The following is a 13,639-nucleotide window of genomic DNA, read 5'->3' on the forward strand; positions in this document are numbered from 1 at the left end:
AGCCGAGCCGAGCCGGCGGTGAGGGCGCTGCGGGAGAGCTGAGCAGCCTGCGCAGGAGCCAGGAGGGGGAGCAGGAGCTGGCAGGGTCTTCACAGGGACGCTGCAGAGAGCAGGACCACCCGAGTTCTGTGCTGCAAAGGAGGCAAAGCCTTGAGACCGCCCTCATGGAAGCAATGCATGGAGACTTCCACAGCAGGGAAGTCTGGACCGAGCCGGCGGTGAGGGCGCTGCGGGAGAGCTGAGCAGCCTGCGCAGGAGCCAGGAGGGGGAGCAGGAGCTGGCAGGGTCTTCACAGGGACGCTGCAGAGAGCAGGACCACCCGAGTTCTGTGCTGCAAAGGAGGCAAAGCCTTGAGACCGCCCTCATGGAAGCAATGCATGGAGACTTCCACAGCAGGGAAGTCTGGAAACAAAGGGCTCCTTTTCCACCGGCAGCTCTGCTGTTCAGCGTAGCTACAGTGTCCTGAGAAAGATGAGGAGGATGAACTCCACCAAGGGATGCATCCATGCCAGCTGAACCTGAGTCAAGTGTTCACATGATGAAGAAAGATCAGTTACCAGAGAATCCCTCCTGTGGGGGACAGGGACTGTTGCTGCCAACCTGACCTGGAGTCATCAACAGGTTTGTTTCTTACTGGATGCCCAGATCCCAGGTGTTGCTCAGTGACTGTGTGATCCAGACTTTTAAACTCAACAGGTAAGAGAAAGACACAGTAGAACCACCACCGTTGACCTCAGGAGAGCAGATTTCAGCTTCTTTGGGGATCTGCTTACCAGGATCCCAGAGAGACTCTCCTGGAAGGCAAAGGGGCTCAAGAAGAGCTGTTTGATTCCCAAACCACAGCCTTCTCTAACGCAAATAGTCTATTCCTGTGTGCCAAAGCTTGAGCAGGCACAGCAGAAGGCCAGCACGGGGGGAACAGAGGAGTCCTCAGTTCGTTCAAACTCTAAGAAGAGGCAGCAGGTAGAAGATATCCAGAACAAAGCGAGCCACTGCCTGAGCACACAGCAAGGGAGTTACAAATGGAAGAGCTCAGCTGGAGGTGGAACTAGCAGAGGATGTGAAAAGCAGTTACAAGAGCTTTTGTAAGTACCTCAGCAGCAAAAGGCAAGGTAAGAAAAACCTGGTCCCACTGATCAGAGGGGTAGGGGCACTAGTGACATGGGACATGGAAAAGACTGAGGTAGTCCCATTTTTTTGCCTCATTTTCACTGGTGAGGTTTGTCCTCAGACCTCCAGGTGTCCCAGACCATAAACAGTCCATGGGAGTGAAGCAGCAGAGGAAGGTGAAGACAGATCACTTCAGCCAACTGGCCATACACAGATCACAGGACGGGACAGGCTGCACTGAGGGATGCTGAGGAAGCTGGTGGAGGTCAGTGCGAGGCTGGTACCATTTCTGAAGGGACTTGGAGTCTGGGCGAGGTCCCTGATGACTGGGAAAAGACAAATATTTCACTCATCTTCAAAAAGGAGGGTCTAGGGAATTACATGCCAGTCAGCTTCACCTCAGCCCCCCAAAAACTTAAAAAGCAAATACTTCCAGGAGAGATTTTCAGACCCATGGAGGTGACTGGGCAGAGCCAACCAGAGCTAGCAGGAGCAAAGCCCACCTCACCAACCAGACTGGCCGAGGTAACTGCCCGTGGAGTAAGGGGCTAGCAACAAATGTTGTCTGTCTTGGCTTCAGCATGGCTTTTGACACGACCTTGTAGAATTCCCTTACAGCCAAAAACATTGGTGAGATATAAACTGGATAAATGTAGGATAAGGTAGGCAGAAAGATGTCTGGACCAGCTGGTTCAAAGAACTGGGATCTGTGGTATGAGCTGCAGCCAGAGGCCACTGACAGGTGGCCATGCTCACAGACCAGTGGTCACCACCAGTACCACCTGGGTCCTCACCAGCAGCCTGGGCTCAGGGGGAGTGTCCCCCAGCCACTGCAGGCAGCAGCAGGGTGGGATTGCTGCTGGCACACTGAGGGCAGGGCTGTGCTCAGAGGCACCTGCACAGGCTGGACACATGGGCTGGTGGGCACCTCTGAGTTAAAAGCACAAGTGAAGCCCTGCAGCTGGGAGGGAGCAGCACGGTGTGACAGGGCAGGCTGTGGCCAGGCTGGTTAAAGCAGCTCTGCAGCAGAGGGCCCAGGCTCCCAGGAGACAGCCAGCTGAAGGTGAACCAGCAGTGGGCCTCTGCAGTTACACTGCCTTACCAAGCCCACAGCCAGCAACCTGAGCCAAGGCTTCCTGGGCACTCAGCACTCGTGAGATTACAGCTAGAACACTACCTTAAGTTCTGCACTTCCCAGTGAAAAACCAACATGCTGATCCAACACACTGGATTGAGTCTAGCAGAAGGCTGCCAAGCTGCTCTGAGAAGAGAACCAGGGGCTTAGGGAAGAGAAACTGAGAACATTATTTCTTCCAGAGTAAAGAAGAAGAAAGCTGTGAGGAAGGGGGAGGGATTGTTGTGACTTTGCTGTTGTCTTCAGCTACCTAGTGAAAGAGCACAGGAGCAATGGGGACAGATTCTCTCAGAAGAGGGCAGTACAAGAGGCAACAGAAAAGTTGCAACACAGGAAATATGCTCTAAGAAATGTCCCATTTTTCCTTTTCCTTTTTTTTTTTTTCATGAATACAGTCAAACACTGCAGCAGATGCTGGCAGGGGCTGTGGAATCCCCATCCTTGCAGACAGTCAAAACTTCACTGGACACAGCCCTGAGCACCCTGTTCCAACTGGAGCTGCTCTGAGCAGGAAGTTGGACTAGCTGACCTCTGGAAGTCCCTTCCAGCCTGGGTGATTCTGCAATAGTGTTACTATACACTTCAGAAAGAATTAAAAAGGCCACATGGCAATTGTTTACATTTTGTAGTCACTGTTGTCTCCTAAGACACGCACCAGTTACTTTGATGTGAAGCATTTCTCCCTTGACTACTTGATTTTCTCTAGATTTGAGGGTTTTAAAGATACTTGTTTCCCTGTTTGGTTTTTATTTTTTAAACTGCACAAAAAATACCATTACTAACACAAACAGAACTTACATACTGCATTGTCCATGGAGAGGGAAACATGATTAGATCCTAAACGCAGCCTGTGAAATTCAGTCAAGAACTACTGGTTGGTCATCTCCACCTGCCTGAAGCTTAAGCTTCTTTGCTTTTAAGTTAGAGTTGCTGCAGTTGGGCCGTTTACGTTCCTGTGACTTCTTCACCACTGAATCTTGGGCAGTCTTTGGAACAGTTTGAGCATTTTCTCTGCTTCCATTCCAATTTGAAGACTGAGATGGTTTGTCCTGTAAGAGATAAACAATTCTATTAAAATTCTAACAGGGTTTTCCTTCTTTTTCAGTGTTCCCAACACAAGAGAAAAGATACTTATGAGGTCTATTTTAAATCCTGTTGATTGCAATACTATGAAAAATATACTGAGCAGATAGCAAACTATTAAAATGACCTATAATGGAAAAAATCTATATAGCAAGTTAGTACAAATACAAATACCTTGTAAACACTTTTCTTGTTTGTTATTCCTTCTATAGTTATGACGTGTGCCTCGTTCTTCAGCAGACCTGCTTTTGGTCCTGTCTTCAGGTAGGATATTGTAGCAAATGCTGTGAAGCTGAAATCTTCCCTGCACAGATTACATCAGTGTTATAAGTGAAAGCTGGAGACAAAGGCAAGCCAGACTATGCAGGGGGGGAAATGGGACACATTAACCCTTCTGATGGAAGTTCCAAATAGCAGTTTGATTCTGCTCTTCAGGTGGATAGGGCCATTAATTTAGAGCAAGACTGTTCAACACTTAACATTAATTGAGTTTGTGGACCTCTATGTACATATACACAAGTCAATCTGTTGGCATACATGGAGGAAAAAAACATATAGTAAGTCATCTGTTCACCTTTGTAAAAACAAAGGCCAAAAAAGAGTTTAAGGCAAAAACAAAGGGATTAAGTATTTGATTTGTGATTATTCTTGGAACTTCTAAATGTGTACGAAAGGACAGAACACCCACCACACAGACAGGTTACCAGAGAAGCACTGTTGTTATTTTCACCATGCTTTCTTAAAATTTCTGAGTACCCCTTGCCACATTAGCCAGCCTGTCCTGACTTAAGACTTCAACTGGGCAACCCCATTTGCTTTGCTTATTCATGGCATGTAGATGAGACTCTGAATAAACTGCAGACTTCTCCAAAATGAAGCCTGCTACAAATTTAAAGGTTCAACCTGAATACAGAAGACCACAGCTTTTTAAAATTGGAATAGATGCAGCATTTCAAATGTCCCTCCAACTTTTGTTTTAATATTTGGAAGTAGAAATATAGTAAACTTTTAGTTTTCTAAAATACATTAAATGCATCTGAAATAAAGGCTAAAACTGACACTACAGAATGTATCCACTAAATACATTACACAAGTAACTTAAAATAACTACTAGATGTTAAAACAAAGAAATAGTCATCTTACATACTTCAGATACTGCTGCAGCAGTAAATGGGCAATAATTCTCTCCAGTTCCTCTCGAGGGTGCTTTGGAGGAGTAACTCCAGCCACCCTGAGCTTTGGTGCCCCCTTCCCAGACCACGCATCCATTAATTTCAGCGGGGTGAGCTTCTCACTCATGTCTTCTGCTTGCTCAAGGATCTTGATTAGATCCCTGCAGTATCCTGTTACATCCATTTTCTCACATGCTACAAACAGAAGTGAAATAATGTTTTAAAAGCAAGTTATTTATAGCTATTTACATAGTACTCACACATAAACTAGGTGTATACATATATATGCACTTCTATACATTCATAGATATATATATATATCTATAAACATGTATCAATATCCCATATAATAGCAAGGGGTTTTTTTTTTTGTTTTTAAACAAAGCTGTAACTTTTCCTCTGTCAAATTAGGATATATTGTACTCAGATTTATCTTCCTACTTCATTATTAAAACTCCAAGCCTGCAAACATTTTTGCATGTTACATTACAAACCACACAAATCACTTCAAAGAAGCATTTACAAAGTGTAAAATTTGTAAGGTAGCTACAATGTTACTCTGCAGCTGGATTCCTTTTCCTCATCTGTAATATTTATTATGGAAAGACTACAGAGCAAAGAGGAATTGAAGAATATAAGTGAGACATTTCTTTTCTCAAGACACTTACCAACAAAATAAGACAGAAAAAAAGTATTAATTTCATCATACAAATTAGCTTCATCATGAATAATTGTTCCAAGCACTAACACATCAGTGTAGAACATAATGATCATGCCTTCAGGTCATGGCACAGAATTATCCCAAATGCCCCCTCCAATAGGAAGAATTAATACTGAAAAACTAATACTGCTGCTAGGTTGCCTCAGAGCTTGCTTATACACCAGAAGGCCCTGGGGTTAAACCAGCAGTCAACTTCATCACATGGCTCTTATAAGTCTTGGATACAAGCCAGCTCCATAATCTTCTCAACCTCTGATCCCAGTGTTAATTTCAAATAAGCTCCATTACCAACTTGAAGATAACAAGACATTGTTACTTGCATGGCTTTGCAACACAATTTTATTATATAGCTAACTATAAAAAGAAAAGGTTAAGTATCTTTGTTTTGTCTGCTTGAACTCCCCCCAAAATGTGTAGGAAGTTATGACAAGAGCTTTTAATACAGAGCTGTTCCTAAGTTTTTCAAGTGTTGATCACTACATCATCCAAATGCTTCGCAACAGATTTGTGCTATGAGGAGACTGTAGTTTCCACACGATACAAAAATTCACCTGGTCCTCAAAGAAATTTCAGGTGGTTTTGTGTGTCCGCTTAGAGATGACCCAGACCAACTTTTTCTTGGCACTATTTTCAAAGCTTTCCAATTTTAATTGGTGTTTCCTAGTCTAAACCACAGCTCTCACTCACAAAGTGCAGCAAAAGAGAGTTTGTGCATCTCCAGAGAGTTAAAGCTTTCTGGATGGGTACCAAAAATGACAGTTAGAGCAGGCAGTGGTCACCCATGAAAGCGCAGTTCAAGCTAGCCACCCAACACTGCCCAGGATGTTTCTGGGCAAAGAAGCAAAACAACTTATGTCCCAGAACTGTGTTCTACTGAAACCATCCCTCCCCAGGCAGCAGGTCCTGCTTCAGCTCGTCTCCCAAATCCCCTCTGGTCTGGCCCAACATCTTCCCTCTTACAGCCTCAACTTTCTTCCAAAGGAGGAGCACGCACTAGGCAGAGCTGGTGCTGTCGGGGCTAACACACAGCAAACTCCTGAACTGCCATGCTCTGCTCTTCTGCACAACTGCCCCACACGGTCCTGACCTGGGTACAGCTCAGCAGCAGGCAGCATGGCAGTCCTCAGAGATGTCACCAGGCAAACTGCAAGAGGACACAGGCTATGAGGAGGCACAGTCTGCACAAGTGTGAACGGATTGGCATGCAGAGAGCAAGAGGCTCTTTCTCAAAATAAAGCTTTCACATCCAAAGAAATCCTGGAACAAAACCCAACACATACCAGAATCTTTAAAACAGGTAAGGTAAACACTCTCCCCCCTTGCCCCATCTTCACTTTGGGAACAGTTGAATAGCTGAGCCTGAAAAACAGTAAAGTGTTTGGCCTCAGGCAAAAAGCCAAATCAGGAAGTGTTTAGCTAAAGACCCTGAACCTGGCAGCACTAAGCCACTGAATACTGATGTGCATGACAAAATTTTCACCTTGGAAACATGTAGTATTTTGAGTACACTTCACAGAAGTTGCTCACACTCTGTCTAAACTAGATATTCCTTTAAGCCAACCTTCTCCATGTTCCCTGTCCTTGGTTATAAAACCAATTTACTTACAATTCTCTCTACAGCAGTTATCACACATTCTGTTGCAGTTGGCAGAATCCCACACTTCATCAAAGTGACGGGCTATGAGGACCCGGCGACATCTGCAAGGACAGAGAGCAAAGGGGCACTAGAACCCAAGAGTCTACACCTCTCTTATACATCATGGAAGTGGCAAAAAAACTCCCTTGGGCCAGCTCATATCTCAACACGAGCGTGAAGAATCACCTCAGGAAGAATCAGGAAGCAAATACTGCAACACAGCACTGCCCATTAGTCATGCTAACAGGGATAACTAGTACATCCAACAGCATGAAAAATCATAACAATATGAATGAATTCTTAGACAGAGGCCAACAAAGGCTGTGCTGAATGCACCAGCTGTCCACAACACAGATACAAGTGTCTTCCATGAAGTATTCCAAACAGGTCAGTGCAGCAGATGAAGCATTAAACACATGTGGATTCCCATATGGCCATTAAATGCTGAGACCTTTAAGTACAAACCAAAGCATTCCAGTTTTCACTCTGAATGGGATTTGAAATCCCAACCATGTTTGTAGACAGATATTTCACCTCAACATTATTGCTTCCAGAACTCTATCCTGAAGCTAGCAAGCAACACACCCACATGCAGTTGTGTGCAGGAGTACACGTGCTGAGCAGCCAGACCAGTGTGGTGGGCTTTTTGTTTTGGTGGTGGTAGTTTTGTGTGTGGTTTAGTTTGGTTTGTTGTTTTGTTTTGTTTGTTTGGGTTTTGATTTTATCTTTTTTCAAATGCCCTCTAAAAAGCCCAACAAAATGAGCCTATTTAAAAACTGAGCAACCAAGCCTCCACAGCAACTTACTTGTTCATATTCTGGCAGTAAGACACCATATCATACAGCTTCTCTTGCCCTACATTCTCCATCACCACCATTGAGCTGATTCTGAATATATCTCCAAAACCATAATACAAAATGCAGTCAGCTTTTTGGTCATCTCTACCTGCAATGCATTAAAACAAAAACAATTGGAAGGGATGTATTTTAAGCATAACATTTTCAGATACAAATTTCATTCTTATCTGCACAGGCTTCTGCAACCCCTGTACAGAGGGTGGATGACTGTAACAGAGTATCAAGAGTAACCTATCAGCCTTAGAACATAGCATGATACAGACTAGAAATGAAATAGATTTAGAACAGTCTTCTACAAGTACAGAATAAGGCAAACTGAAAATACTTTCTGTTATATCTACAGCATGAAGATTTTGGCTCTTTAACAACTAAAATATTAGTGTCATACAAAAAGTCAGTGAAACTACTATTTTCTTCACCCTAACTTCTCTTGGAAAACCCTTCCCAACCACAGTGTGAAGCCTAATTCCTATTTGATTAAAAGCCATTGTGAGCTTCAAATACCTATGAGGTATTAACACATAGAATTAGGTATGTTTTTTAAAAAATATTCCATTTAAAACCAAAGTGTACCTTGTATAGCTAAACTTAGATCATCCTGTCCTTCCCATTGCCCCCTCCTCCCAATAATGCACTGATGGGTGTCCTCTTTTCAAGATCCAGAAAGCAGAAAAAAAGTCTAAAAAACTTCAACATTTAATAACTTGTAACATGTAACAGAAAGGAGCTACTTCACTTGGATGGCAGTCAAGGGGAAAAAGGAAGGTTTCATAAGCTAAGTAGTACATTAAATGAGTAACAGTGATTAATTAATCCCCCCCCAGAAGCATCTAATTTAAATCAAGTTATGAAAAAGAAACACAAGAGTTTGCTTTAATCATCCCAAACTGATAAACATTGTGAACCAGCTATTTCAGCACCTATATGGCTCTTGTCTCACCACTTCAACATTTATACTCCCTGTCACCTCCAGCACTACCCAGAAGTAACAAGGTTCTAGTACAAAGAGATATAAGTCATCAAAGTTTGTGGGAGTTCGAATTAAGGCCAATTTCTGTCACACAGGCATAGTTAAAATCTCACCCAGCTGCCCCTCAAGGTCCTTAAAAAGCTTTCCTCCACATAGATTCAAATCTGTCTTTGAAAAACTAATAATGCACACGGTCAAAAAACTCAAACCAAACCCCCACAACCACACTATTTTTTTAAAGCTGTAACAGCTATTTAGTGCTGCTACAAAATGATCAATCCTTAAAATTCCCTCCTTCAGACTCCCCATCCTACTCCTATTTCTGAGGCCACTGAAACTCATACAGCAATTAGACATCTAATAATTTCACATTATGAAATTATTCTAGTAAGCTATAGGTGTCAAAAAAAAATCAAGAAATTTAAAAAATGCTAAGTAAGAGTCTAGGCACGTAGTGGTTCTTTGCTACGTTGCAGTACAGACCTGAGATCATGGAAGTAGTTTCTATTTGCTTTAAAGCCTCTTCACAGAGGCAGGGGCACCATATACTTTGGAACCTGCCTCAAAGACAAACCCTTTGCACAAATGGCTGACACTGAAGTACAGTTTTATTGGTTTAATGGATGCAAATGGTGATTTTACAAAATCCATTTCCTACAATACCTGCACGTCCACTTTCTTGGTAGTAGTTCTCCATGGATTTGCTCATAGAATGATGAATCACAAACCTCACATCAGGTTTATCAATTCCCATGCCAAAAGCAACAGTCGCCACTACAACCTGAAAAAACATTAAGAAACCATCAGGGTACCAAAACACAATTTGTTTGAATGAGACATAAGTCCATGAAAAGTATTGACTTCACCTGGAGCTGATTTGCTGCCCATCCTTTATGAACTTGGGTCTTATGTTTAGCATCCATGTTTGCATGGTAAGTCCCTGCCCTGACTCCCAGCTTCTGCAGACTCACAGTAACTTGCTCAGAATCCTTCTGAGAAAAACAGTAAACAATCCCTGCACAAAAGTGAAAGATGCCTTATTGTTGTGCCTTAAAAAAAGCAAACAATCCCCAATACTTAAACACAGCTTTGAAAGTTTCTATTAATTTAAAAATAACCAAAACAACCCCAGTAAACAATCAGTTCAGTCTGCAGTATTGGTAGCCACAAAGAGAATTTCAATTACCAGCTTTGACTTGTAGGCTAAAGAGAAAATATGGATGCCAATCCACATAATCACGGAAGAATTCTCTTAAGGATCAAAGATGACAATGGTTATTAATGCTTATGTAAAGGGATGCTGCTCCTTATGACACCTACAACATCTCACCTGAGGTTTCAGACAAATCTGCTTTTTGTCATTAGCCAGACTGGGCTAAGTCAAAGACTACACACAAACCTCCATGGCTTGTGTTCATTTTAGCAGTCTGTATTTGGGGAGCTGCTCATCACAGCCACAGCATTCCCTAGCTGAGACAGGGACAGACTGCTGCTACAGAAAACTTGGTTCTGTTGCCTTTGCAATACATCTCTTTTTATTTGCACTACGTGACTTATGGAATAAAAAAAGTCCAACTTCCAGTGTTCTGCTTTCATCACAAGAGCACAATTCACCCCAGCACGTGTCCAGTCTGGGCACTGAATGTATGAATCTTATGAAATATGAATATGAAAAAAGTATTAAATATAGTAAGTATCCTGACACACAGATACTAAATGACACACATGTGATTCAAGAACATATGCTTTTTTGGAGCCTTGTTTTTACAGCCTTAAAAATTGCTATTATTGCATATGTATCTATGTAAACACTGTTCTATATACATCAACATTGATTCCAATACTTCAGAAGACATAAGTGAACTGTAAAGACATTTAAACACTAATGAATTAAAAGAGTAATTATTAAAGGTATGGATCTTATTAAATCTCATTTCTTCTAATGCTGGATGTTTAATGTATGGTGAAGGTAGAATATCTTTATGTTTCAGGATCACTCGAAAACATCCCTGTAACACTGAAGATTACAAAAAAAATAACATTTTTTTTCTCTTTTCTGTTTTATTTACTACACTTTTTACCTGAGAGTCCTTTGTATCTTCCATTGATGAGCTTAACTATGTCTTCAATGAAATCTTCATTATTTGAAGGCTTATGGCGAACCTTAAAAATATAGTAAATAGATGCCAGTGACTTCCTCAGGTGGGTATGCAATCTGTCAAACATTCTATTCCAGTACAATAAACACAATTTTTCTGCCATTAAACTAAAATTACTAGATTCTCCTTGTGTAGTCAGATTACATCTCAAAAGTCCATAGGAAAAAAAGCACACAAGTTTTTCCATGAAGAACTATAAAAGCAGCTGTGGTCAAACTGAAAATATATTACAACACAGTAATTAACAACTTTTGCAATCCTATGATGCATCTTCCAGCAATTCCTCAGCAGTCTGAGCCTGCTACCTACCTCTGCCCTGTAACACAGTCCTATCTCCTAAGCCTTGCTCACAAAGACAGAGCAAGCCAGGTTCCTCTGCAGACAACAGCAAGATAAAAGTCATGGAATAACACCACCATTCAGTTGAAAAAATATTATTAAAGTGTATAATTGAAAATCTACTCTAAATTGCATTGACTGCAACTTACAGAAGCCAACATGACCACCATGCAGTCAAACAAACAGGCAACAAAACATACCTCATAATAGAGATTGGGCCGGTTGAAAGATGCAGTGAAAGTAATGCACTTCTGAACATGCAAAATCTTCTGAGCATCTTTTAAAACATGATTTGTAGCAGTGGCTGTCAACCCAATCAAGGGAGTATTTGGAAACTGTCTTTTCAAGATACCCAGAGACTTGTAGTCTAAGCAAGAAAACAAAAAGGGGACAGAAAAAGATTTCTTGTACCACAGACTCAAAGTGAAAAAATATGTTAATGTAGATAGCATTAAATAAGAGTTATCACTGATCAATTTACCACAAACTGATTTATACATCCAATGGGAGTAATGCAAAGGTTGCACTTATCAAAATAGCAGCTTTCTCTTCTAATTGAATTTTATAAAAGCAGCCGCAATTCAGAAGGCAAAACAGAAGTTCTTAAAAAGTTAGAAAAATGTAAGTGGCATCACATTAACCGATAGCTAGGTTATTTCACAGGTCTGTTTTTACAAACAGCATTTCAGTAAACACATCTTTTCTAATAAATAAGCAAGGTGGAATCTGGACACACAGACCAGCCTGCCCTAGGGACGGATTTTAAAGGCTCAGTGCTGACAATGACTTGCTGCCTTATAGCAGTAATGCAGCCAGAGGTACACATCCAAATTCACACTGCCCGTTTCACTGGCAGGCTCTTTGCTCAGCCACCACTTTCTAACAAGACTACAAAGGTTGACTTCACAGTTACTGGTGCTTCCAACCAGGTTTTCTTTCAAAGGCAAGGAAACAGTAACCAGTAACTGCCCTCTACAATTGACAAGATAGGAAATAAAGTGAAGCACACTTTCTTCCCCTGCAAGTCAAGGGCATTTGTTTCAAATTGGTTTAGAAGTGATTAAAATACACCTCAAGAATTTACAAAGCACTGTACCTACGTCACCCAGAGTGTTAGGGAGCAGTGTGCAGAATGACACCTTTTAACATAGCAGTAGATTAAAGGTGACAGTATTGTCCATATTAGAGATGGCAGCTAAAAACTTCCCTTTTATTAAGCTCAAATTAAAGTACACTGATTTAGGATTTTTTTAGAGTACTGAAAGCAAAATCTCCATCAAAATCACCTCTGTTTGCAGGAACTTAGCTCCTGAACAAGGATACAGTCATTTGTGACTTAAATGTAAAGTGCTTGAGCTAACACAGGTATTTGCCATACACTAAGTATTGACTTCACACAGAAAGCACCTGGCTTGATTTCAGGCCTAACTCATTGCTTATTGAAGCCTAAGTAACTCCACACACTGGATTTCTAAGGAGCATACCAGGCCTGAAGTCGTGGCCCCACTGGCTGCAGCAGTGGACCTCATCCACGGCGACGCGGGCCAGGCGCCCTGCCTGGTAAGCCTTCTCCAGCTTGGACATGAACATCTTGCTCTTGGCAATCTTCTCCGGGGTCACGTAAATGAGCTTCAGCTCAGAACTTCTGGCTAGCATTTCAGTATGGACCCACTTCACGTGCTCCTGTTTAAACAAAAGGAGAAATCAGGGGCTAACGCACCAGGAAGGCACGCTGACATCGCCAAGGCTCTTAAAAGGTTGTTAACAACTCATAAGGGTTACCTACCAGAGTCTGATAAACAGTTATGCTACTACAAGTCTTTTCAGAGGTTCATTTTCTGTAAAATGCTAATTTTAATACATGGAAAATATGTCACAGAACTTTGAAAAGGCAAACTACTGAATATTTGTCTTTGCTTCACTACGTGGTATTGGCATTTTCCCAATGAACTATAATGTACCAAACATGCCTCTGGCACTGCAAGCATAAAAAAAATTTCATATGCACAGCTATGGTCTTTATTACTGAGTTTTCAAAAGCACTCTACCTCAAAGCAGGCTTCAAGTTTGGCACTCTGCATCAAGCCACTAACTTATTAAATCCAGTGTAACGTGCAAGTTAAAGACCATGGCCTCCTGGTAGCTAGGAACATGTATTTCACTGTAAAAAGCAATTGGTAATAACAGACTGGGAAATAAGCTGCCTTTTGGCCTCTGAATCGAACAGCTTAGCAGCCTAAAGTAAGATGAACAATTATGTGTAAAAGCCTGCACTGCTCAACATCACTAGTGGACAAAAATCAGGTACTCCAATCTTCTTCTAAGTCCTGAAATGGAGTAAAAATCTACAACACACAACAGCCAAAGATACTTCACATCCTCTAAACAGCCCCATGAAATGCATTTATTCCATGAAAACTTTTGGTTTACCTGTGCTCTTGTCCTTAAAGCAGGAAT

General features: G+C 41.9%; 1 protein-coding gene across 1 annotated transcript in view; it reads right to left on the reverse strand.

The window, feature by feature from the left end:
- Positions 1 to 2,862: 2,862 nt before the first annotated feature.
- Positions 2,863 to 13,639, reverse strand: part of RECQL (RecQ helicase-like) — a gene marked incomplete at its 5' end in the record, with an annotated part of 14,223 nt that continues 3,446 nt past the window's right edge. The window contains 10 exons of the mRNA XM_008937517.1: positions 2,863 to 3,294; positions 3,503 to 3,632; positions 4,476 to 4,695; positions 6,828 to 6,919; positions 7,664 to 7,802; positions 9,348 to 9,465; positions 9,551 to 9,699; positions 10,766 to 10,847; positions 11,383 to 11,549; positions 12,667 to 12,865. Coding sequence (XP_008935765.1) covers positions 3,103 to 3,294; positions 3,503 to 3,632; positions 4,476 to 4,695; positions 6,828 to 6,919; positions 7,664 to 7,802; positions 9,348 to 9,465; positions 9,551 to 9,699; positions 10,766 to 10,847; positions 11,383 to 11,549; positions 12,667 to 12,865 — 1,488 coding nt within the window. The remainder of the gene's footprint in view (positions 3,295 to 3,502; positions 3,633 to 4,475; positions 4,696 to 6,827; positions 6,920 to 7,663; positions 7,803 to 9,347; positions 9,466 to 9,550; positions 9,700 to 10,765; positions 10,848 to 11,382; positions 11,550 to 12,666; positions 12,866 to 13,639) is intronic.

The sequence above is a fragment of the Merops nubicus genome, unplaced genomic scaffold (assembly GCF_000691845.1).
Source record: "Merops nubicus isolate BGI_N331 unplaced genomic scaffold, ASM69184v1 scaffold17613, whole genome shotgun sequence".
NCBI classification, from domain to species: Eukaryota; Metazoa; Chordata; class Aves; order Coraciiformes; family Meropidae; genus Merops; species Merops nubicus.